Source organism: Suncus etruscus, chromosome 19 (genome assembly GCF_024139225.1).
Source record: "Suncus etruscus isolate mSunEtr1 chromosome 19, mSunEtr1.pri.cur, whole genome shotgun sequence".
NCBI classification, from domain to species: domain Eukaryota; kingdom Metazoa; phylum Chordata; class Mammalia; order Eulipotyphla; family Soricidae; genus Suncus; species Suncus etruscus.
The window spans coordinates 27,104,533-27,131,748 of NC_064866.1; the positions used below are offsets into that span (position 1 = coordinate 27,104,533).

Here is a 27,216-nt window from a genome sequence, read left to right on the forward strand (position 1 = left end):
ACAGTAGTTAGCAGATTTTAGTTATTTATTTTTTGGGGGGGCCACACCCAGCGGTGCTTAGGGATATTATTCCTGGCTCTGCTCTCAGAAATCGCTCCTGGCAGGCTCAGGGGACCATATGGGATGCTGGGAATCGAACCCAGGTTCGTCCTGGGTTGGCTGCATACAAGGAAAACGCCCTACCACTGTGCTATCTCTCCGGCCCCCAGTGTTGGCAGATTTTAAATTAGGCACATTTGGGTTAAGCCCAGATATTGCTAGACCTAAAGTGATTAATTCTCTTCGTAGATGAGTCACTACTACTTACAAGGACATACCCCACCTTTGTGTGCATCCACTCCCTGCACCAGGGGGACTGCAGGAGTGTTGCCCCTTGGACATGCCCAGCAAGTACCATCACTCAGCACACAAGCATTGCTGTCTTTCCTCGAGTCACTTTCCTCATCAGCATTTCCCATGCTGGTGTACAGCAAAATCACCACATGCGCTCATTCACCCAGCCTGCTGATGCTGGGGGTGGTAATTTTGGTTCGGTGCCTCTGGGTTGAGGGCCTGACCATGGAATGGCCCTTGCTGTGCTCCAGGCCACACCTGAACCTATTAACAAAAGGAAAGGATGTAAAGTCAGTTGGAGGAAAAAAAAAATGCTACCTGTAGTAATATTACCTCTCATATTACTGAACAGAAATTTATTTATTTATTTATTTATTTATTTTTGGTTTTTGGGCCACCACTGGGTGATCTTCAGGAGTTACTCCATGCTTTGTGCTCAGAAATCACTCCTGGCTTGGGGGACCATATGGGACACCGGGGAATCAAACCCAGAACCTTCCTAGGTCAGCCGCTTGCAAGGCAAATAGCCTACCGCTGAGCCACCGCTCTGTCCCCTGAACAGAGATATTTTTTTAAAGGACAAACACAAGGGTCGGAGAGATTGCACAGCAGTAGGGTGGTTTGCCTTGCACACAGCAGATCCAGGACAGACATAGGTTCGAATCCCAGTATCCCATATGGTCCCCCCATGCCTTCCAGGAGTGATTTCTGAGCACAGAGCTAGAAGTAACCCCTGAGTGCCACTGGGTGTGACCCAAAAATCAAAAAAATAAAAAAATTTTAAAAAGGACAAAACACCAAAAGAAACATACCAAGGAAATAACTCAAAACTTGATCCCCAACATCACTTTTTGAAACCCTCAGTGGCTCCCAGCTTCACTGGGCCAGAGCAAACCTGAGCTCTGAGCCATCAGACCTGCATGGCCAAGCCAGGTGGCCTCTGAGAAGCCCTCTCCTGCCAAAAAAAAAATTCACAAAGGTAAAGTGGCACAGATAACACTATCCATTATCAAAAGGCATAGCCTTTTCAAATCCTTAAGGTTCATGATAGATAATGAAAACTGTAAAAGTTACTAATTCAGGGTCAGTGGTCCTTTGGAAACTGTTAACCATTCTCCTTTTCAATATTTTAATCATGCAAATTCTTTCTTGTATTGGAAAAAAACAAAAATCAGAAACCACTCTAGCCCTACTGTATGTGTGTCCATAAATTGAACCCAGGAACTCAAAGAAGCAATATACTTGCTTTAACAGCTGTCCAGTTATTCCTAAATGCACATGCAGTCTTTCTACCCCCTGTTAATGTCTCCAGAAACATAAGGTTTTTTATTTTGTTTTTACTTTTTGTTTTTTTAATATCTTTATTTAAACATCACAATTACAAACATGTTGTAGTTGGGTTTTAGTTACAAAAAAGAACACCCCCTTCACCAAGAAATACATGTTTGTGCTCTCATTGCTTTGACCTTAAAATTTTCTTGTTCCTGGACTTCCATCTTTTTGATATTTCCCCACTTCTTGTTTCCTCGTGTCATCTTCATCTTTCACCTTCATGAACAGTTACTTTAATCAGGGCTTGGTTCCCCCTACTTACTCCCTGGGCCATGTCACTTATAGTTGCATACAGATATCATATCTATGTAAATCTGATCTTGTTCTTGAAACTGAAGTGATAGTACATTAATAGGGCACTTGCTTTGCATGCAACAGACCTGGTTCAATCCCCAGAATTCCAGATGGTTCTCCAAGTCTGCTAGTAGTGATTCCTGAACATAGAGCCAGGAGCCCTGAGAATCACTAGCTGTGGTCAATCAACCAATCAATCAATAAATCTGATCTTGTTCATGTGAGTTTAGCCACTTGGAGTTTACAAACTGATGTTGACTCCATACTTCCCTCTTGACTTTCAAATTTACAAATGCTTTTCAGAAATTTATAGTTCATGCCACATATTATATTGAAATCTGTGTTATCTTTTTCTTCGGGAAAATGCTTATATTCTTATCATCCTTAGGGATAAAGAAGATATACAATGGGTGTGTCCTCAAGTGTCTCAGATTCCATACATCTTGCACAAAATCTTCCTGGTTTTCCTATTTTCTCAATATCCCTATAATTTGTACCTGATATATGCCTCTTACTCTCAGCTGATTATGAAAAGTTTTCCTCCTAAACACTAGTGATCGTCCCAAAATGTAGATGTGGTCATGTCCCATCTTCTCTTGAATCCTTTAATTTATTTTCTTCTTTAAAATCATTAGAGGGCTGAAGAGATAGTACAGTAGTTAAGACACTTACCTTGTATGTGACTAACCCCAGTATGACCCCAGCACTACAGTACCCATTAGGAGTGACCCCTGAACACAAAGCCAGAAGTAAGCCCTGAGCACTGCCAAGAGTGGCTCCAAACCTAAAAAATAAAATAAAATAAAGTCTTGGGGAAATTACTTAACGTAGGAACATCTCGTCTTTTTCTCTTTGTAATTTATGCCAGAAATTCTTTCTGGTAGGGCTTAGGGATGAGAGGATTTGGGGCACACCTGGCAGTGTTTAGGGCTTACTCTTGGCTCTGTGCTCAGGGATCACTCCTGGAAATACTCAAAGGAAGAGTATATATATAGGATTGCTGCATGCAAGGCAATCACCCTATCCCCTGTACTATTGTTCTAGTCCCAGAGTTTTGGTTTGGTGGTGGTTGTTATTGTTTTTGAGGTCACACCTGGCAATTTCTTATAATAGAGTTATTCTACATAGTTTAGATTTGAAGAGATGCCATTCACTTTGTAACTTACTTTTCTCGCATTTCACATTTGTGGACCAGAATGATGCTAGAGTTTGCCTTTCATATAACTGACCTAGGTCCTATATCCACCATCCCATATTGTTCTCTGAACTCTCTAGGAGGAGTAACTCTTGAATGCATAGCCAAGAGTAACTTTTAAGCACTTATGAGTGTGGGCCAAAAACCAAAAAATAAAAAATGAACTTGAGGGCCCAGAGAGAAAGCACAGTGGCGTTTGCCTTGCAAGCAGCCAATCCAGGACCAAAGGTGGTTGGTTCGAATCCCGGTGTCCCATATGGTCCCCCGTGCCTGCCAGGAGCTATTTCTGAGTAGACAGCCAGGAGTAACCCCTGAGCACCGCCAGGTGTGGCTCAAAAACCAAAACAAAAAAAAAAACAAAAACAAAAAAATGAACTTGAGATTTTATAAAATTCAAATTGGTATATAAATTGGCCATTGACATGTTTGCAGTGATAGTAACATCATGTTACACCTTCCTACAGATCTTTCAGCGAAGAGTGCCTCTGTTCCAGATGAACTTGGTGCCTGTGGACATTCAAGAACATCAAGCTATGCAAGCCAGCAGTCTAAAGTATCAGGTAGTGACTTGAAGTGAAATTGAATTGTTTAGACATGTATTGCTTTAACAAAGTTTGAGCTCAGTATATTTGGCATCTGTCATATCCGAAGTGACTTTCTGTCACTTCTATCATTGTCTCACTCTCTTCAGGGTATAGCACATGCCACTCCCGGTCATCAAGTTTCTCTGAGTTCTGCCATAGGAGAAATACATCTGTGGGTAGCACCTCAACCGGGGTTGAAAGTATTCTCGAGCCATGTGATGAAACTGAGCAAAAACTAGCTGAACCAAATTTGGATACTGCTGACCAAGAAGACACAACCTCAGAAACACTTGTCAGGTATCCCCTTGCTCTCAGTTCTGGTGGGTGGGAAAACTCAACTTGGCCTCTTAACATAATAAAAAGGAGAAAAAAAAGTCCATTATTTTCAAAGATGCCCAGTAAAACAAGACTCTGTAGAATCTCAACTGAAGCGAGTCGACGACACCAGAGTGGATGCAGATGATATTGTGGAGAAAATATTGCAGAGTCAAGACTTCAGCCTGGATTCCAGTGCGGAAGGTATGAACAGAGAACAGTTAACAATGGATTAAGTTTTATTATGTAGCTTGTTAGAAAGAGAAAAATAGAATACACGCACTTTGTAGAAATTTTTATAGAAAGCTATCTCTTGACTCAGTTTTAAAAAAAATTGATTGTAGGAAAATTGATAAAAAAAATAACTGTTAGGAGAGGTTTTTTTACATTTTTTAAATTTATTTTATTTAACCAACTTTATTACATACATGATTGTATTTGGGTTTCAGTCATGTAAAGAACACCACCCATCACCAGTGCAACATTCCCATCACCAATGTCCAAATCTCCCTCCACCCCACCCAACCCTCGCCTGTACTCTAGACAGGCTTTCTATTTTCCTCGTACATTCTCATTATTAAGATAGTTCAAAACGTAGTTATTTCTCTAACTAAACTCATCCCTGTTTGCGGTGAGCTTCATGAGGTGAGCTGTAACTTCCAGCTTTTTTCTCTTTTGTGCCTGAAAATTATTATTGCAAAAATGTCTTTCATTTTTCTTAAAACCCATAGATGAGTGAGACCATTCTGCATCTTTTTGTCTGTCTCTAAGAGTTTTTTTAATTGCCTGTTTGAAAACATGTGTAGCTTTATTCGAGTTTTTAATTTATTTTAAGAAAGCTAAAAGGTGAAATTTATTATAATGTGAATATTACTTGACCATAACCTTATGATGGTTTCTATAACAAATACTTTAAAAATGTATTACAGAGGAAGGACTGAGGCTCTTTGTAGGCCCTGGGGGAAGTACAACCTTTGGTAACCATCATCTTCCAAACAGGTATGTAGCTCAAACAGTACTCATTAAAGTAAAGAATATTCTGCATTTTTCTTCTTTTTGATTGTTAGACTATACCCAGTGGTGTTCAGGGTTTACTCTTGACTTTGTTCACAAGGATCACTCCTGGTGAGGCTCAAGGGACCATATGTGGTACCTGGAATTGAACTAGGTTGACCACATGCAAGGTTAGTACCCTACCCTCTGTACTATTGCTCCAGCCCTGGATTTTCCTTTCAAATATAAAGGTTAAAACTTTTCATGGTAAACTGAGGCTAGAAAATATAAATATTAATGGCTCCATAAGGAGAATTGTGTCCATTAATAAGCTTCATTTTCCTTATTCTTGGTAATGTTAGAAATTATACTGTATTCAGTTCATATTTTATGCCATTGAATATGATTTCAGAATATGGCCAGGAGAGCATCAGGCAAGAAGTTGAAAAGGGTAGTTTGAAAATGGGCATTAGAAAAGCCATTTAGGGGCCCGGAGAGATAGCACAGCGGCATTTGCCTTGCAAGCAGCCGATCCAGGACCAAAGGTGGTTGGTTCGAATCCCGGTGTCCCATATGGTCCCCAGTGCGTGCCAGGAGCTATTTCTGAGCAGATAGCCAGGAGTAACCCCTGAGCACTGCCGGGTGTGGCTCAAAACCCAAAAAAACAAAAACAAAAAAAAAAAAAGAAAAGCCATTTAGAAAAATGAAGGTCTTAAATTCTGTGAAACTCTTCTCCAGAAAATTATATTGCCATCAAAGTAATGAGAAAATATCAGATAAATCTGAATTGAAGGAACTAAAGAAACAGTATGGCTGGTAGGGTGCTTTCCTTACACACAGCCATCCTGGATTTGATATCCAGCATCCTATATAGTTCCTCGAGTTTCACCAGAATTCCTGATTCCAATGTCGCGTTGGTGATATAGTGGTGAGCATAGCTAGCTGCCTTCCAGAATTCCTGATTCCAGAACCAGAAGTGAACCCCTGAGCTTTTCAGTCTCAAAGGGAGGGAGAGAGGGTGGGAAGGAAGAGGGAGGGAGAGAGAGAGAGAGAGAGAGAGAGAGAGAGAGAGAGAGAGAGAGAGAGAGAGAGAAAGGGAGGGAAGGATAGAAAGTAGAAGGGACAGAGGGAGAAAGTTCAAAGAACAAAAAAATAAAAAATGATACATTTGAATTAAAGAACATATTATAAAATAACTGACTAGTACTCTTCAAAAATACCAAGGAAATATCTAGGAAAACAGAGATTGATAATCTGTTACAGATCAAGGAGACATGATAACTACATGTAGTTTTCTATATTGATCCAGGAACTGAAAAGATCGTTAGTGGATTGACAAGGTCTAGATTGCTTAATCATGTTGTACCAGTACTCATTCATCTCTTAAATTTTGACAAATATGTTCCATTGTTTTCATTAAGATGCTAATATGCAAGAGGCTAGGGGAAGGACCTTTTAGAATTCTGTACTATTTTTGCAACTTTCCTATCTAAAATTACTCCAAAATTATAAAAAGTGTTGTGGGGAAGGGAAATGGGCCACATGCACTGGTTCTTGGGGGCCTTGCTTACACACCTGGCTCTGTGCTCAGGGAACTGTATGCAAAGTGGAGCACCAAACAAGAGTCTATTGTAGGTTTAAAGTTAAATGCCTTAACCCCTGGACTATCTCTCTGACCCATCAGCTTTCAGCTCTTTTAGCCTTAATAGGGTTAGAATTTATAAGGTTACCTGAATATTGTGAGAATGAGAGGATCTGAGGCAACTCAAATATATGAACTAGAGGTATTTAATCTTGAAAGTACTTCTGTCATGCCAGTGGAAATTACCTCTAGGAGAGCTTGAATGCCTTTCATGCTATCTAAGCAAGGTCAACTAGAAAAACTTCAAGAATGACAGTTCAGAATGTTGACCTTTTTTTTTTTTTTGGTTTTTGGGTCACACCTGGCAGCTCTCAGGGGTTACTCCTGGTCCCTGGCAGGCACAGGAGACCATATGGGATGCTGGGATTCGAACCGCAGTCCTTCTGCATGCAAGGCAAATGCCTTACCTCCATGCCATCTCTCTGGCCCCTGACATTTTTTTAATATAAAAAAATCTTTACTTACGCACCATGATTACAAGTATGATTGTAGTTGGGTTTCAGTCATAAACAGAACACACCCCCTTCACCAGTGCAACATTCCCACCACCAATACCCCCACACACACTACTTCCCAACCCTTGTCTGTATTTGAGACAGGCATTCAACTTCCCTTACTCATTAAGATAGTCATGATAGGGGCAGGTGAGATGGCTCTAGAGATGAGGTGTCTGCCTTGCAAGCGCTACCCAAGGAAGGACCATGGTTCCATCCCCCTGCGTCCCATATGGTCCCCCCAAGCCAGGGGCAATTTCTGAGTGCTTAACCAGGAGTAACCCTTGAGCATCAAATGGGTGTGGCCCAAAAAAACAAAAACAAAAAAAACAAAACAGATTGTCATCATAGTTGTTAGTGTAGTTTTTTTCCCTAACTGCACTCACTACTCTGTGGTGAGCTTCATACTGTGAGCCAGTTCTTCTGGTCCTCATCTCTATTGTCTCTGGGCATTATTACAATTTTCTTTTTTTTTTTTTTCCTGCTGTTTCAGAGTGAAATCTGGAGCTTATGAACAAGTTGTGATTAAACGCTAGAAGTCAAGACCATGAGCTGAAGCTTTTTTAAGATGTGACGACAGCTGAACTCTCAAAGCACTTGATTCAAGCACTTGGGAGACCATAGAGCATGAACCTTGTACATTGGCCAGGATTGGGGAAGCTGACACTGAGTTCAAGTGCTGCTGCTCCCCTCTGCACCCACCTGACAGAAAAGCTGCCCATTTGGGTCACATGTCCTGTGTGCTCAGAAGCTTCTGGAACTGCAGCAGATGATCAGGAAAAGCTGCATTTCCTTGTAGAAAGAGCTAACCCATAGATTGGAGCTCTCATCACTTAGTTTTACATTCAAGAGGTAATAACTGGATATAATTTAGACCCTGTAATTTCTGCCTAGATGATTGTAATTTCTCCCGAGGAAACCTTCCATATTCCACCTATAGTATTATACGGTTTGTCAACTCTCTTTGATGCAGTAATTGATATATATATATATGTACATATATATGGGGAAGATGTTAATGCTACCATTTAAACACTTAAAATATGTAATAATTCTAAGGGTATCCATTGTAAGTCTAGTGACAGGTGTGTTTAAGTCTGAATATGTGAGTGGTTATGGTGCCACTATTATACAACATGTATTGTGAAATGTTAATATTAGATGTGCTGCATAACTCCTACTGGTAGTCTTATATAAGATTTTCAAGATACATCTGCTTTTTGGTACATTGGACTACCTAAGGCTCCTGATATCAGAGCATTGTAACTACATGAATACTATAAGCTGGTTTCTGAAGTCAAGTTTTAGAACATGAGAACTAATGTATTAAAAAAAAAAAAAAAAAACATCTTTTTCTCTGTAAGTTTACACTTACTTGGAACTGAAAACGATTCCAAGGAAGCAGTATCCAAAAGGCAGGGCCCCGCTGCTTGACGCACTTTTCTGTTTGAGCACCCTGTGACCAATAGACTATGTTTTCTTTTGGAAGGTAGTGCTTTTGAAGCAAGAATAGGATAAAGCATGCATCAAATAGAGCTTTTAAAATAAGACTCTATAAAATGGATCCAGTTTAATAGCCCAGCAGATAAGCCTTTTCTAGTCTTACATGATGATTTGTGTGGAAAGCTAATTTCTTCAAACCAGTTGCTAAATAAAAAAAGCAAATTTTATAAAAATAATTAATCAGTAATTCCCACCCCCTACTTTAAAAAAATGTACCCAAGAAATGTGTAATGTTAGACTAGAATTGATCTGATCTAAGTATTTTCATGTGGGCTAAATAAAAGAGGAAATATATTGTTTTTAAGAAGATACTATTTTAGTACCCAAATTTAGAGACTTGGAAAAAAAACTAATATTCCATGTTAGGCTTATTTTCTTAATCTTTTGAGGACTGACTTTTCCAAATTAATTCAGTACTACTTTTTCAAATAGATACTCATATTTTTAAAGAGATAACCCCCTTTTTGAAAATATTTGTTGAAAGGATTTTCTGAATCATTTAGCTAGATATATTTTTTGTTTGTTTTGAAGAAAAATTTGACTCAAATTGGGACTAAATAGTCTCATCAGGGAACATATTAAATCTAAAAGATCTGCTGTGTCCAAATAAACAAACTGATCCATTTGTTATAAATTATAAAAAATAAAGATCTTAATAGAGATAGGAATATATTGTTTAAGAGATATTTATTATCATGTCTTAAAACAGTTTTCTATTTTCAAAATATTATTTGAGGCTCTATTTTTTATTGGTGCTTCTGCAAATGGTTTTGCAGCTTTTCAAATAATAACAAGCACCTGTCTTGGTGCTTTTAGCATGGTGCCTTTATAATTTTAGTAGCCACCAGATATATCTTAATTTATGAAAATATCACAAGAACTTAAAGTAAATAGAAATATTGATTAGGGATAGAAAAAGATGGCATGTCCTCTAAAGTCAATGATAAGATTTGGATTCATTTTATCCTACTGTACTATCAAAATTTCCCTACAGTCTTTTGCAAATATTTATATGTTTATCAGTTACCGAAGTTTCTGCCCTAGTTTCTGCTTATTTTTTAAAGCATATACTGTTAATACCTTCACTATACTGCTATTGAAAAAGAAATCTGTATATTAAAGACCGAGTCCATTTTTGGTTGAATTGAGTGAGATTGAGAAAACAAACTGGAAAAAGATTTCAGTAAATTTATTTATAAATATTAAAAGTTAAATTTCAAATTATCCAGTCATGGAATCTAAAAGTCCACCTTACCATTGCAGCAAAATACTCTAATTTTTTTGCATGAAAACTGGGGACCACAAAGGTCATTTATAGCTGAAAAGTAAAACAAAATCTTCAACTAGTTCTAATCAAAACTTATTTCAAATTTGGGTAGTAATAGGTTTCAGTAAACTAAAATATCTAGAAATAACTTTAGACATTGTGATTTCCATGCTACTAGATCACTTTGCAAGCTTGAGCTTAATATGCTTAAACTTAAGCATATTGAGTACTTCATTGAAGTGTTTTTGTTTTTTTTTTTTGAGGGGGGGGAGGTTTGGCCCACACCCAGCGGTGCTCAGGGCTTACTCCTGGCTGTCTACTCAGAAATAGCTCCTGGCAGGCACGGGGGGACCATATGGGACACCAGGATTCGAACCAACCACATTAGGTCCTGGATTGGCTGATTGCAAGGCAAACGCCGCTGTGCTATCTCTCCGGGCCCTTTTTTTTTTTGGGGGGGGGGGAGGGGGGTTTGAAGTGTTTTTAAATGTGAAATGTGAACAGTATACCATTCATACCAATGAGTATACCCAATGAGATTGAATTCATAGGATGGTGTTTCATTTTATCTTAACTGGAGCCTTGGTCAGTTCTCTTAAATGGTACATTATATGAACAAATCAAGTTCTAGATATAGTTGAAATAGTGTCATGCTACTCTTTATTGGTTGACTTAGGTACTCTGATAATTTTAATATCTGGAAATATTAAAGAATATGAAATCTAAAAAATGAAAAAGATGAAAAATATGAGTATAAGACTATACTTTCAGGGATCATTTCTATAGTATGTAACTAGAGAAGTTGCTCTGATCGTATAGCATCTGAAGCCACGAGGAGCCAGAGCGTCCTCTCCTGAGCGTGAAGCCGGCTCTAGGTGTTGCTTCTGCAACTGCCTTTGGTCACTGATGATCGTTCTTCCTTTCCTCTGGAAAGCGTAGAGGGAGAGAATGCAAAAAAAAAAAAAAAAAATATATATATATATATATATAATTTGAGTATATTACCCACTTAAGATTGCTCTGGAAATAAAGGCCTTAATTGTCCCATATATATATATATATATAGAGATAGATATAGATATATATGACTGTTAAGATTATACACAGTATAATTTAAATCATACTAGCTACTCCTCACTGCTAAAAAGTTGATAAAATTTTAATTTACATAGCCAAATGTTTATATTCATCTTGTGTATATAAGATAGTTTATATGTCTGTATATCTTACGTATAACAGAAAATTCTCTGAAATTTGTTGACCAAATTTTATCCAGAGAAAGACATTGTTTGATTTTCTTTTCTTAACATCATTTTGCGAGGCTAACTTTTTTTATGGTCTTCTGGAAGTTCACAATTTTGAGTAATCATGTAAGTGTTTATCAAAAACTTTTATTGAAGTGATTCCGTTAGTATTTTGTTCTAATACTTGGAGAATGACCTTCATATTTATATATATGGTAACTGTAAAATTATAATTCCAGGAAATGTTTCCTTCCTTTTTTATTTTAAATTTTTTATTATAAAGTATTTGTAAAATGTAATAATGGTGAATCTTATAATGTTCAATAAATCATACCTTAAAATTTAGAATGTTGTATGTACCTTAAAATTTTAGTTAAAATTCTGTACGCCAGGGGCTGGAGCAATAGGTCAGTGGTAGGGCATTTGTCTTGCACGTGGCTGACCCAGGATGGACCTCGGTTCAATCCCCCGGCATCCCATATGGTCCCCCAAGCCAGGAGCCATTTCTGAACACATAGCCAGGAGTAACCCATGAGCGTGACTGGGTGTGGCCGAAAAACAAACAAACAAAAAATTCTGTACACCAGAGCTGGAACAATAAAGCATGGAATCAGGAATTCGTGTTTGGCATGCATGAGAGGCTCCCTGAACATCACTGATAGTCCTGCAGGCTCCCTGATGCCACTAGGTGTGACTCTAGAAGCCCTTCCCAGTACCTCAGAATAGTCCTGGTGGTCTCTGACACTGCAGGCCACCACCCACTGCATCCCACCTCCCTCAGTGCTATATCTCTGGCTCTAAGCATTAAACCCTTGGCCTCTTTGGCCAAGCACACTGGGATTGATTCCAGGACCTCTGAGACTGCTGGAGTCCCTTTTCCCCAAGGGGAAAAACTATAAAACACAAATGCCCAGCATAGTTTTCTCAAAGAATTTCCTTTTCTTTATCACCAGGGACTTGATCAAACTCCAATGCCTCCAATGAAAAACAATTCTTTAAATTCTGAGATTGTTCATACTGTAGCCTGGGGAGTACTTACACCTGAATATGAATTTGAACTCCCCTCTAAACCTGTTTTCTAATACAGGATAAATATAATTCCAGTGGGCTAGAGAGAAAATGCTTTCTACATGGCCAACCCAGGTTCATTCCCAGGTACCACATGTGGTTCTCCCAACCCAGCCCTCTCAGAAGTGATATCTGAGTATGGCCAAAGTGTGACCCCAAATCTAAATAATATAGTTATAATAATGCCATCAAGTATTTCCAATTGTGATGAATACATGAGCTAATTTTAGGAATATGTCGTGTAGTAAGACAGTGCTGTTTTCTTAGGGATGGTGTGCTTTTTTGGTTATATTTTTAATTGATATAACAATTTACATGAATGTATGTTTTATGAGTACAGTTGGTACAGTGTTATGCCTTTTGTAGTGCCTTAAAACAACAAATTCTTTTTCTCATTCTCGAGGACAGAAGTCTGAAAAGACATCTGCAATCCAGTCTCCTGAGAATTCTGAAGAATCTTGCACATTCCAGCTTCTTATGTATGCCAGATACTTTAAACTACTTTGTCATTGGCTTGTCATTAGTTTATAATATTCTAAAATTTTAGTGATTTAACTTTGCATTTCTGTATGTAATGTGACACTCACCAATGAAATTCCAATACCACCCCATCACCAAAAAGGTCCTTTATTTATGCTTTCCATTTCCCTTCCATAACAACCAGTTTTCACCACATATAGAAGTAGTTTTTTAGGGTGTTGTAGGGGAGGGGCACACCCAGAGATGTTCAGGAGTTACTCCTGGCTCTATATATAGAAATTACTCCTGGCAAGCATTTGCAAAACAGCCCTTCCTTCACCCTTCCTCCTCTGGACCTCCAAGCAACTGTCACAAAAGTCTTGTGCCCACAGAGGAAATAAAGCCCATTGATCCACTGCCCCACAAACCTTGCAGACATTTCAGCATATACCAGATGGCTCTAGACAGAACAGGTCTAATGTTTCTTTCCCTTAGAAAATATACAGCCCCCAAACCAGAAGAACCCAACAAACTAGTGTACATTTCTTTCATACTTGGAACAACCTCGCTTACTTAGAATAAACCCCCAAACAGATATACCTCCAACCACCACATATACAATTAAACAGACCACTTTTTAAACACTGAAACTCCAGCACTCCATTTCATCCAATGCAATAACAGTGGGGAAACTAAGGAAGACACCAGCAGCTGGGGATATGAAGAGAAATCCTAACAAATTTCCAAGTCCTCCAAAGCATGCAAACACTATAGATGAGGACCTAAAATCAGCATTCAATGTCTTAGCAATGGAATTCAAGTAATCACTGCCAAAGAAATGAAGAAATCCATAGACAATTCAACGAACTCAAAGAATAGCTATCAGAAGAGAGAAAAAATAAACATTTTTTTGAAGTGACACTGTTGATATCGCTTCCTATTCATTCTCATTATAGAGCAGTTTTCATTCTTCAGGCACTTCTTGTACTGGATGTTTTGCTAAATCCATACAAATGAGAAACTAAGAGAATGAAAATACATGCTAGCAAGCCATAATAGCAAAATTACACACATGGAGAATAGCATGGATGAACTTGAAGACATAATACAAGCCAACAGCAACAAAGAAATCAAAGAAATGAGAAGCAAAACATTGGAAGAAAATGTAAGGTACTTAAAGAACAAAGACAAGAGAAATAATTTCTGCCTAATAGGAATACCAGAAGAAGAGAAAATGGGGAAAGGAGATGAACAAGTAGTGAGAGAAATACAGAGAATTTTCCCACTCTCTGGAAAGAGGCGGCTATACAAATCCAAGAGGCGAAAGAGTGCCAAACAAAATAGACCCTAACAGATCAATGCCAAGACATGTATTAATTCAAATAACAAAAAACAAAGATTGTCTTTTTTTAGGGCTAAAAGTTTGTTTTATTTATTTTATGTCTATCTCCCAAGATGTAAATATGCTTTAAAGACATTTTCAGCATCTCTTTGAGGCAGGGCATTGGGAAAACTATCCATTCTTGTTTCCACAAACAACCTGCCCAAAATCATACAGTTCAACAGTGGCAGAGTAAATTACAAACATGGACACCTTCTAACCATGGACTCCGTTACCTAATCTGAATAGTCTAGTAAAATCAAGCTTCCATCATACAATAGAACTTCTATCACAAAACATTAATTTTTAGATCTCAACTACTTGTGATTGTGCATTTTATTTATACCACAGGGAGATTAAAAATAGGTTTTGGTTTTGGCAGATACAAGTTTGACATTTGTGGCCCCATCCCCCCATCCTTCCTGTGTAACTTGATCTTACCTGCAAGACCCATTCCTGGGAGGGGTCTTGCTACGGGTAACTTTACCTGCTAATAGATCCTCCCATTTCTGGGAGGGGTCTTGGAAGGTTATAAAAGGTTTTGCCTAAGGGGCAAAAAGGGGATTAAGGATTTGCCTGGATGGAGGTCAGAGGAGAGATGGCTAAGAAACAAGGTACTATTACGGATTCAGCATAAATGGTTATGTTAGGCCACACACATGTGGTGGCTAGGGCATGAATAAAGATGCTATTTCCCGAAGCCTGCTTGTGAGTGAGATTTCTGCCCACAGCTCTCCTGGACTCAGATACCCGCTGGCAGAAGGGGGTTGCAGAGCCACGTGGCCTGGGATGGCAGAGAAAGGTTCCATCACCATCCACCACCATCCAAGCCCATCCTAAGGGCTGTAACACTACAGACATTCAGTGTGATTATAATTCAGTGTAATTTCTCCAGTTTGTGAGACATAGCTGGTTGGTCTATCAGGGAAATACAGACAGTATCTAATCATGGCTGAAGATATCGCAATTCAAACACTATTGCAATGTTATAAGAATCTACAATCTCATATGGTCTCAAAGGTCTTTTCTATCTCCACATATGATATACACATATAAGCACTTAGCATAAAATGTACAGTTAGCATGAGTCTTTTTATGTCTAAACAAACAAAAAGCCTTAGGGGTGAACTTTAAAGGCCAAGGAGCTCCTCAGAGTGCATGTTACTGAGAGATAGAAGATCTGGCAACTTTAGAAGTTCCTATGTACTCAAGTCTAAGCAGAGTTTTTCAGCACAAAACTTGTGCCGAAAACATCGAACTCAGCTTATACGCGGGTCATGCGTGTAGTCTCCAGTAGTCTTCTGTCATCTGCTGGAGGGGGCAGTGATTCAGCTCAGTCCACAAATCTTGGCTGAGTTGAAGAGGTAGCAGCTGAACTATTTAACCCACAATATTCTACACTTTGAGACTGATAGCAGTGATGATGATATCTACAAACTCAGTGATGATGACAATGTCTATGCTGATACCTGTTGAATTAAATAATTAACAATGGGGCTGGATGGCGATGGATTTCTCTCTGCCATCCCAGGCCACGTGGCTCCGCAACCCCATTCAGCCGGTGGGTCCGGACCCAGGTGATTGGCGTAATCAAGACTCACTCACAGGCAGGCATTAGGAAGCATCATCTTTATTCATGCCCTGACCACCACAGGTGTGTGGCCTATCTCATAACCTTTCAAGCATTTGGCCATTCTTAGCCCTGCATCTTATAATTCAGCCATCTTCCTTTGGCCTCCATCCTAGTCAAAGACCAAAAGAGGCAAAGAACCTAAAGCCCGCGAGCCCAGTAGGGCAGAGCAGCCCCTAATCCCCTGGCTCCAGGGTTTATCTACCTATTCCAAGACCCCTCTCAGGAATGGGCGGGGTTTTGCAGGTAAGGTTACACCTAATATCTGGTTCCCAAGACCCCTCCCAGAAATGGGTGGGTCTTAGGTAGCTACACCCAAATCCAGGGTCTCAGATAGGTACACCAACAATACCCTCACATCAGATAAAGCTGAAGCTCTGTTTGGACATAATGATGATGAGGAGGAGGAATCCAGTTTTGAAGGATTTCAACCTTTGTGATTTAGCTTGATTACCTGTTAAGCTATGGTTTTCTGCACTTTCAAGTTTTTAAGTTATTGTTACTAGTTTAGTTTTTCTTTAGCAATAAATATTGAAAAACATTTAACCTACTGATTTCTCAATTATTGTAATTGCTGTGGGTATATATTTTTATTTTTGAAATTTACCAGTGGCTGCTGCATTTTCCACCTTGGCTTACACTCGAGTCACTAAGTTGTCCCAGTTCTTAGGGTAAAATTAGGGGGGGGGGTTGGCTTATAGTTGGGCCAGCTTATACTCGACTATATACGGTAGATTTGTGAAAATTTAGGCTTCATTTGGATGGTTTTTCATTATTAAGGTCCTTCGTGCATGGGGAAGGGTTTCTTGCAAAGTCTCCACAGAGTTGACATTTTCTATTCCAGATCGATCTGCAGACAGCAGGACAACTGCTGCCTGTAAACAAATTCATTTCTTCATTGCTCAGTTGGAGAACACAGCTTCTTACTAAATTCAGAGTTTAAGCAGATCCCCTGCTTCCACTGAGTGCAAATCATCCACACTATACTTCTTTCCACTTAAAAAGGTGACAGTACATTCTTTTGAATCAAATAAAGATGCAAATCATACCATTAAAACTCCAAAGTCCCAGCCATTAAAATGTTGATCTGATTGTGCTGAGCAAGATCTCTGAACCCAGGAATATGCTTTGCAAATTCTACCATTTTTTTTCACTGCTGGCGTAAAACTCATTGAAAATTTTTCCTAGATTTCACGTCCCAATTTATGAGGGGCTACATATAAAGACTTGCTCATTGCACAGACCAGATACATTCTCCCTCCAGTGTTGCAGAGGTAACTATCATTGTTCTCATTCTGAGAAAATCCATCTATCAAAATTCTCTTAATATTAAGTATTAAGCATTTGAGAAGTTCATACAGTGTCCATTTGCAATGCAAATGGCATGCCCATTTGGATCATGCGTCATGTTCCTCCCTTTATATTGTTCACTGAGATGCTGTTGGCTCTCACTACAGGAAAATGGCTAAGCCCACTGCCACAATGGTCATGATTTAAATTATAATACTCCAAGTTCTTGGGAATCCGCTCTCTCTGGTGCTGGATGGTATCTGGTGAGTTTTCTCACTGCTAATGGTTATGCACAGAAGAATTCTTGCATGCTCTAGTCACCATGCCAATCTCTTCTTCCTTTGCAAACTCAGAAGCAAGAGAACTTTTGATGTTTTCTGGATCTGGCTGGGGCTTAGGTCATAGTGGCTCCTGGGCTGACAAAGCTGTCTGTTCATGATGTTCTATTAATGTGCCAATCTGCAAATGACCACTGAACTGGCTGTTCATCATGGTCTTCATTGCACTTTGCATTTCAATTAGCATCCTCTGTTTTTCATGCTTAGGAATACAGGCAAATTGAACAGCAATTCCTTTTTTTGTTTGTTTTTTGTTTTGTTTTTGGGTCACACCCGCCGGTGCTCAGGGGTTACTCCTGGCTGTCTGCTCAGAAATCGCTCCTGGCAGGCACGGGGGACCATATGGGACACCAGGATTTGAACCAACCACCTTTGGTCCTGGATCGGCTGCTTGCAAGGCAAACGCCGCTGTGCTATTTCTCTGGGCCCGAACAGCAATTCTTGACATTCCAACAGATAAACATTTTTTTTTTTGAAGTGACACTGCTGACATCTCTTCCTATTCATTCTTCAGAGAAGTTTTCATTCTTTTTTTTTTTTTTTTTTTTTTGGCCATGCCTGGCGATGCTCAGGGGTTACTCCTGGCTGTCTGCTCAGAAATAGCTCCTGGCAGGCATGGGGGACCATATGGGACACCGGAATTTGAACCAACCACCTTTGGTCCTGGATCGGCTGCTTGCAAGGCAAACGCCACTGTGCTATCTCTCCGGGCCCGAAGTTTTCATTCTTAAGACACTTCTTGTACTGGATGTTTTGTTGAGTGCTTCTTCACAAGAAACCTTTACTGTCTTCACAAGCATACAAGCATGAACTCCATAGTGGAATCCTGATGCCACATCCCCACAGACTTTACATAGTAGAACTATGCCACTAAATTTTGTCACTTCACTATGATTCTTTGTCATCCAAAGTACACTCAGTTTACTTGTTTTCAAAGAAGAATCTCCGATAATTAATTCTTCAGGATACCTTCAATATTAGACAATTCATCATTTTTAAGATGACATTAATTGAATTAGAGCTAGTTGGAGAAGATGGAACTGAAGAGGAAGACTAGAAATTATTCTCAGAACCATCATTATGACAAGAAGCAGGTCTAGAAGTTGAGCTGGAAGAAATGATATAGGCAATCACACCTCCCACATTCAATTCCATGATGTCCTCGGGAAATGAGCTGAGGCCACTTGCTTCCCACAGAGGAACCTGGCTCAGTTCAGCATCTTCCCAGGCTGAAGGCAGCGAATGTCAAGGATCCCCAACATGGACAGAGTGTGCCTAAGACCCACACCCCTTGAACTGAAAGAGGATGTCTTGAAGGAATGTCAGCAACACCCCAGATAGCGGCAATCCAGCAGGGTCCCTAATAACAAAAGCTACAGCACAGGGGCTTCCTGCAGCTAGTGCACCGCAGCAGTGAGGGAGGTGGACAGGGAGGGCAACCTCGACCATGTCAAGAGATTAATTCTTCAAAGCAATAAGAAGAAAAAAATCTCAAGTACAAAGGAAGGAACATAAGAATCAAACTAGATCTTCCATTTGAAATAAATCAGGCAAGATGACAGTGGGATGACATATTTAAACTACTGAATGAAAGATACTTCCAACCTAGAGTTCACTACCCAGCAAAAACTCTCATTTATGTGGGAAGAAGGGTTAAAACATTCTCAAACAAAAAGGAACTCACAGGGGCCAGAGTGGTGTCACAAGTGGTAGGGTGTTTGCCTTGCATGCGCTAACCTAGGACAGACCACGGTTTGATATCCCAGCATCCCATATGGTCCTCCAAGCCAGGAGCAATTTATGAGTGCATAGCCAGGAGTTAACACCTGAGCATCACCAGGTGTAGCCCAAAAAGAAAAAAAAAACTCACAATATTTGCAATAACCAAACCTACTTTAAATGAACTACTCAGAGATCACAAATACAAAACAAACACACAATTGTAACAATAGGAACTCTACACAACAGCACAACAACCTTCTTTGTCAATAATTTCCTTAAGTGTCAATAGACTAAACTCTCATATTAAAAGACACAGAGTAGAGGGTTGGATCAGGAAACAAATCCAGGTATCTGCTGTATGTAGGAAATACACTTAAAAGTTTGGGATATACACAGGCTCAGAATAAAAGCATGAAATAAATTATACATGCCACTGGCGAACAAAACAAAACAAAAAGCTGAGACAGCCATACTCCTATCAGACTAATTGAACTCAACCTCAAGAAAGTACTCAGAGACAAAAATGGACACTGCTTATTTATCAGGAGAACATTAGACCAGGAAGTACTAATTCTGATAAACATTTATGCACCAAATGTAGAGCCACAAAATATGTGAGTTCGTAAAGCTGAAGAAACATGGACAGAAATGTGATAGTAGTGGGAGATTTCAAAACCCCATTATTGCCACTAGCCAGATTCAGTAGGCAGAACACTAGCAAAGACATAAAAGCCCTAAAAAAGAAACTGGAAGAACTAGGACTACTGGACTTATACAGGATCCTCCATCCTCAGAAAACGGTATACACGTTCTTCCCAAGTGCACATGGAAACTTTTCTAGGATAAACCATGCCTTAGGACATAAATCTAACTTACATAAAATCACAAATTTAAGAATTATGGGGCCGGAGAGATAGCATGGAGGTAAGGCGTTTGCCTTTCATGCAGAAGGACGGTGGTTCAAATCCCAGCATTCCATATGGTCCCCTGTGCCTGTCAGGGGCGATTTCTGAGCATAGAGCCAGGAATAACTCCTGAGTGCTGCTGGGTGTGACCCAAAAACAAACAAACAAACAAAAAATTATACTAAGCACCCTATCAGACCACAATGCAACAAAGATCAAGACTGACTGTAAAAAGAAGATTTGGGGGTTGGAGAGATAGCACAGCTGTAGGGCATTTGCCTTATATGCAGCCTTCCTGGGATGGACCTAAGTTTGATTCCCAGGATCCCATATGGTCCCCTGAACCTTCCAGGAGCAATTTCTGAGCAAAGAGCCAGGAGTAACCCCTGAGCATCTCTGGTGTGGCCCAAAAACCAAAAGAAAAAAATATATGGGAAAAAATCTAACACCTGGAGACTAAACAACAGAAGAATAATAAATACAGAATGATATCACTTATGTGTTGTATTTAGAATAACTCCTCTAGGGGCCGGGAAGGTGGTGCTAGAGGTAAGGTGTCTGCCTTGCAAGCGCTAGTGGTTCGATCCCCCCGCGTCCCATATGGTCCCCCCAAGCCAGGGGCGATTTCTGAGCGCATAGCCAGGAGTAACCCCTGAGCATCAAATGGGTGTGGCCCAAAAACAAAAACAAACAAACAAAAAAGAATAACTCCTCGAAGAAACATAATGGTCTAAATAATAGATACTCTGGGGCCCGGAGAGATAGCACAGCGGCATTTGCCTTGCAAGCAGCCGATCCAGGACCAAAGGTGGTTGGTTTGAATCCCGGTGTCCCATATGGTCCCCTGTGCCTGCCAGGAGCTATTTCTGAGCAGACAGCCAGGAGTAACCCCTGAGCAAAGCCGGGTGTGGCCCAAAAACAAAAACAAAAACAAAAAAAATAGATACTCTGAACAGTGTGGTGCCATGGCATAGTGAAGAGAAGGGCATAAATCAAATGGAAGAGGAGAAACACAAAATTGTTACTCTCTTTTAGACTACAAAGAAACCTGCAAGAGTGGAAACAGCTGTTTAGACTGAACAAGAGTCCAATCAATGCTGCGGGCTATCTTTTGAGTCCAGTTGCATTAGAGAACTTCTTTTGAGTTCCCTTGAGGAGAGCGGGTGATATGAATGGTGAAATATGAAGGAAAAAGAGGCCACACAATGTCTGTGGGAGAAACAGCACACTATAATCTTTAAAGTGTGGGACAGGTATATATAAGGCAAATTGCCAGTCACAGGTATGAAAAGAATGTTCAGATGGACAAAGCACTGATATTTTCTAGCACACATAATCATTAATAGTAGCCTTTTTTGATATATATAACAATTCTTTTTTTTTATAACAATTCACCTGACTAGGAGAATACGTAGACCTGATGATAGGATCTATATTAAGTAAAAGTCCTGAGTTACAAAGGAGAAGATTAACTTTAACATCTCAAAGCAGTTCCTATTAGGCTAAGCCTCAGATGTAAAATAGGGGACTATGGAGGAGCAGAATTTCTCTATCAATTTTCTATTTCTAAAGGGGAGTGGTTTCATTATTTAAAGGTGAAAATGAAGGAGACAAACTATATCTAAAAAAGATGTAATTCTTTTTCTGGTAAAAGTTCAACAGCCCAAATCTACATCCTGGCCAAACCTTTTTTGATGTAAATTCTGAGGTTTTTAAGGTCCTTTTAGAGATGTCCCAAGAAGCAGAAACTTCAAGGGCATTTTAAAGATAGAGAGGGAAAAAAAATTGTTTCTGTCTTAAATATGGTACTGAGATTTTCCAGGTAAAGAGAAATTTGATCAAGGCTATATTATAGGCCGTTAGGTGTTAGTTGTGAAAGAAACATAATGTCAGTACCATAACACAAATCTCAAAAATATTTCTCAGGAATTGTCCACACTGGGAGGTGGGGGAGAGAAGCATCCCAGCAGGTCTTCTGGTAAAATATTCCTTGGGAGTTTTTCAAACAGCAATCTGCACTAAGGAAATGGCATCTTAGTGGGCCTTCTGTCAGTCCTTCTCTAAAAATATAGAAATTCCTAGTTATGCCATGACAAATCAACCTCTCACTACAAAGGCCTATAGCAATATTATAATATTTGTATCCAAAGAAACAGGTGCAGAATATGATTGGAAGCCAGAAACTCCCACTGCAGTGTTCATTATCAGTATGTTTTAGTGCCTGAATTTTAATTATATATAAAAATAACTCCAACTTCTTTGTCCGCAGTTCTTGGAGATATAGATTGGGCACCCTAATTTTGCAATTCAGTGCTCTATCCTATTAGACTCCAAATACAGTGCTCATTATGACAATATCTTGACAAAAATACTCCAATTTATCCATTTCCTTTTGGTTACATCTGCTACTATGATCTAATGCTTATATCCGTAGAGACCACTGAAATAGGCAACTGCACACCATAGTTGTTTTTTACAGGCCCTCTCATTGAGTACATTTTTGCAAATTATTATCTTTTTTGTTCCTTTTTTCTTCATTTTCAAGCTATGTTACTATTATATCATAATGCCCATGCCAACAATTTCCTTTCAGGAAAGGAACCTCAATGCACAAGACCTGGTAGATGATACTACATGGGGTAGACTCCTCTTGTAGGGCTCTCTACCATACTGTTTAGTACTCTAAATGTGAAAATTATAATAATCCTAGTATGCTCCATGCACAAGGTAACCCTGAAAGTTTCATTTAGCAAAGTTCATCCCTGCCATCAAGAAATTGGATCCTAGAAATTGGAAAATCTTTCCCCTGCGATGTGCTGGCCCCATTTATTATTATTTTATTCATTTATTTATTGTGCTCTGACCCAACTGATAAGGATCAGGCCTCCAACTACTACCTATAAATAAATCTCTAATGTCTATAAGTGGGTGTGGACTCCTCTGTTGGACTAATTTTTTTTTTGTGTGTGTGTGGTTTTTGGGTCACACCCGGCAGTGCTCAGGGGTTATTCCTGGCTCCAGGCTCAGAAATTGCTCCAGGCAGGCTCGGGGGACCATATGGAACGATTCTAACAGATGACCTCCTGCATGAAAGGCAAACGCCTTACCTCCATGCTATCTCTCTGGCCCTATTTAATCTCTTTAACCTCAGTTCTTAACTCCTCAGGAACCAAGACCAGCCCCCTAACCCAGTAAGCTTCCACCCAGCTCCCAAAGCAAAAGGACACCCTCTCAACACCCAATCTCACTCCCCAGCAAGAAGCTTGAGCCACCACTCCTGCTGACTCATTCAATGTGCCCCATTTTCTTCCATCTCCCCTCATTGTGGACTGTTGCTTGCTACTGGATTCAGTCCAGAGGGACCCCCAGCTCAAGGATACTTACCTGATCTATCCCTTACTGTTGAAAACCATTTCCCAGACTCCACAAGACCAGTGTGGGACGAAAATGTGCCCTGGATCTTATCCCCCCCACAGACTAACTCAAAAGACTTAATGGGTATATCTACACTTTCTTTGTATGTTTACTTCTTTAATAGTTATAACTCTTAGTGTGTCTCCTAAGTTGAAGTAGTCTCTTCCATCCCACCCCCCCATTTTTTGATTGTTTTGGTTCTGCTTAGTAAGAAATTCTAGTAGAAAAATCTTGCTTAGGATAAGAACTCAGATTAAAACCATAGCGCAGGGGCCAGAGAGATAGTATGGAGGCCTACCTCCATACTATCATTTGAATCCTGGCATCCCATATGGTCCCCCGTGCCTGCCAGGGGTGATTTCTGAGCGCAGAGCCAGGAGTAACCCCTGAGCAAAACCAGGTGTGATCCAAAAACCAAGTCAAAACAAAAAAACCATAACTCAGAGATGGTATAGTTTGCTATTTTTATTCCCAAATGCACCAATAATATAGCATCATTCACTTTTGCCTAGGCACATTAAAATGGGTAAATCTTATGCATATAAAGAAGTTCTTATCTAATAGATAAGAATCCATAAATTATTTAGGGGGGGGTTTGGGCCATGCCCAGTGACACTCTGGTTACTCCTGCTATGCACTCAAAAATCACTGCTGGTTTGGGGGACCATATGGAATGCCAGGGATCAAACTGCAGTCTGTCCTAGATTAGCGCATGCAAGGCAAATGCCCTATTGCTTGTGCCACCGCACCAGCCCCAGAACCCATAAATTTTATAATATAGGCATGCCTTCCATCCTGAATATTTGTCATGGGGACTTGATTTAGACCTTATGTGATTGGACATCAACTGTCCAACCCTGAACCCTGAATCCCAACCTCAGAACTTGCACAGTCCCTGCACCAGCATCAGGAATCAAACCCCCCGGGGATTGGGGGAGACTCAAATACCGCTGTGGCACCAACTTGTGCTAGAGTAGGTTCATATGACACCCTGTTGACAAGGAAACTGCAACAACTTGATCTAAGGGCAAATTACCCTCACTGACCACCTAACTGGTGAGATTAAATCAAAAGACATGGGGCCAGAGAGATAGCATGGAGGTAAGGCATTTGCCTTGCATGCAGAAGGATGGTGGTTCAAATTCCGGCATCCCATCTGGTCCCCCGAGCCTGCCAGGAGCGATTTCTGAGTGTAGAGCCAGGAGTAACCCGAGTGCTGCCGGTTGTGACCCCTCCCAAAACAAACAAAAAATCAGAAGACACTCATCCTAGGATCTGTGCAAAAACCAAGATCTTTAATTACAGAGAATTGACTTTGACAATCGTGACTGAGCTAAACGTTTCCTGGCACCATAAAGATTTTGGAGTTTGACATGTCCAGAGCCTAGATGGTCTCATGACAGTATGCTTCAAGGATAGAGACACCCTGTGTCTCTTTGGCCAAGGGAATTTCCTTTTAAATTTCCCCAACATTTACTATACCAATGCAAAAACCAAACAAAAAACTTGCCACATCTGTCTTCCTGTATTTTTTTATTTTATTTTTTCTTCTTTTAATTTTATTTATATTTATAGCTTCTAGATAAGGTTATCTATATAATTTTTTTATTTTTACAGAACCATAGAACATGAATCATTTTGTTCTGCCTCATATGTTTATGCCTTCCTACAAATTGAGAAAAAAAAAAGTGGATGGAACCCAGGGGCCAAGTGGTCTTAGGACCATTGAGCAGAAATATAAAATGGTCAGAATTAAATACCCAAACTAAAGTTAACAATAGAATCAAAGACACAAACTATAACAAGCTATACACAAAAGGGAACTGTTATACTAAGCAGTCCAAGGGGCTAAGGATGGAGGTATGGGATGCATACAAGGAACTATATTGGATGGAAGACAACACTGATGGTGGGAAAGGCCCTAATTCGCAGTCATTATGTACCTGAAATACATCTGTGACAGACTTTTAAATCACATTAGTCTCAATAAAAATGTAAAAAAAAAAAAAGGGGGGGGGGGGACCAGAGCAGTGGTGCAAGCAGTAGGGCATTTGCTTTGCATGCACTAACCCAGGACAGATCGTGGTTCAATCTCCTAGCGTCCCAAACGGCCCCCAAGCCAGGAGCGATTTCTGAGCACATAGCCAGGAGTAACCCTTAAGCATCACTGGGTGTGGCCCAAAACCAAAATCAAAACAAAATTTTAGAAGGGGGGGGTGATGGAGCGGTAGCACAAGCAGTAGGGCATTTGTCTTGCACACGCTAACCTAGGGTGGACCATGGTTCAATCTCCTACGACCCATATGGTCCCCCAAGCCAGGAGCGATTTCTGAGCGTATAGTGTGATCAGGTGTAGCCCAAAACCAAAAATAAATAAAGGGTGGGTGTGGAGTGATAGCACAGCAGTAGAGAGTTTTCCTTCCATGCAGTCCATCCAAATTGGACCTTGATTGGATCCCCAGTGTCCCGTATGGTCCCCGGAGCCAGGAACAATTTCTGAGTGCATAGCCAGGAGTTATCCCTGAGCGTCACAGGGTGTGGCCCAAAAGGCAAAAAAAAAAGAAATGACTCCTGGAAGTGCGATGGGGACCATATGTGGTGCTGAAGATCAAACCCTGGTGTGCCACAGGCTAGGAGAGAGCATCCTACCCACTGTACTATTTGTTTGGGTTTGTTTTGTTTTGTTGCCCATACTATCTAAGTGAGTACATTTACAAAGTGGGAAAGTATGCCACCTTGTGGTAGTGATGTTCAGTGATTCAGTTCAAAAAAATATTGAATATGCATTGCTGTTAAGGTAAAAATGTTTTCTTTGGCATGGGATTAATGTATGTATATATTCAGGTCTGTTTAATGTATATGTATATTCAGTTCCAGAAAGGAACCATGGGACAACAAAAGGGCTAGACAGAGATAGCAGTGGGGGAAAAAAAACGCAGTTTATCCATAATATCAACTAATGGTTTCTGGTGAGATATGGGAAAAAATAATAAAATGACATATTTGACTGATGCCTACTAGGTCACAGCATAGAGAATGAAATGGAGGAGATGGAGAGAACTGTCATGCAGGTCATGAATGCAAGGGAATGATCCCTGAGCACCACCAGGTATGGCCCAAAATAAAGCAAAATGCAAGTTGATGGAAACATTAAGAACCCAACAGAAGGGACTGGAGCGAGAGCACAAGCGGTAAGGCATCTGCCTTGCATGCACTAGCCTAGGATGGACTGTGGTTCAATCCCCCAGCATACTAGATGGTCCCCCAAGCCAGAAGCAATTTCTGAGCACAGAGCCAGGAGTAACCCTAAGTAAGCATCACCCTAAACCCAAAAACAAAACAAAAGCCAACAGAAGGGGCCAGATAAAGCGCACTGCTAAGGCATTTACCTTGCACATGGCTGACCCAGGATGGACCCAGGTTTGATTCTCAGCATACTATATAGTCCCCTGAGCTTGCCAAGAGCAAATTCTAAGCGAAGACCCAGGAGTAACCCCTGAGCGTCACCGGATATGCCCCCCCCCCCAAAAAAAAGAACCCAACAGAAGGGCTGGTAAGATAGCTCAAGTGGTTGAGCACCTGACCAGAATGCACAGCCATAGGTTTAGTCCCCAGTGCCATGTGCCCTACTCCAACCCAGCACTATTGGGTCTGAGAAAACTCTCCTTTTCTGGGTCAAGGATCACAAGGAATAATGAGCACTGCTAAGAGGTGTTGATGGAAAGAAGTAGACAACTGTTGAGAGAGGCACCAACAGTTCATCTTGAAATGATAAGGTCTTTAACTCATGTCTGCAAACTTTAAAGACTAACT

General features: G+C 40.2%; 1 protein-coding gene, 1 non-coding gene and 1 pseudogene across 2 annotated transcripts in view; 2 read left to right on the plus strand and 1 right to left on the minus strand.

Moving 5' to 3' along the window:
• The window catches only part of EEIG2 (EEIG family member 2), an 81,463-nt gene extending 73,392 nt beyond the window's left edge, over window positions 1–8,071 (plus strand). The window contains exons 7-11 of the mRNA XM_049765763.1: window positions 3,619–3,714; window positions 3,846–4,035; window positions 4,130–4,257; window positions 4,983–5,052; window positions 7,676–8,071. Coding sequence (XP_049621720.1) covers window positions 3,619–3,714; window positions 3,846–4,035; window positions 4,130–4,257; window positions 4,983–5,052; window positions 7,676–7,718 — 527 coding nt within the window. The 3' untranslated portion in view covers window positions 7,719–8,071. The remainder of the gene's footprint in view (window positions 1–3,618; window positions 3,715–3,845; window positions 4,036–4,129; window positions 4,258–4,982; window positions 5,053–7,675) is intronic.
• Window positions 8,072–10,707: 2,636 nt separating this feature from the next.
• On the plus strand, window positions 10,708–10,911 carry LOC125997862 (small nucleolar RNA U3). Its single transcript, XR_007491859.1, has one exon. It is a non-coding gene; the product is annotated as a small nucleolar RNA U3 (small nucleolar RNA).
• Window positions 10,912–15,221: 4,310 nt separating this feature from the next.
• LOC125997271 (nuclear receptor subfamily 1 group D member 2-like) lies at window positions 15,222–18,517 on the minus strand (annotated as a pseudogene).
• Window positions 18,518–27,216: the final 8,699 nt, after the last annotated feature.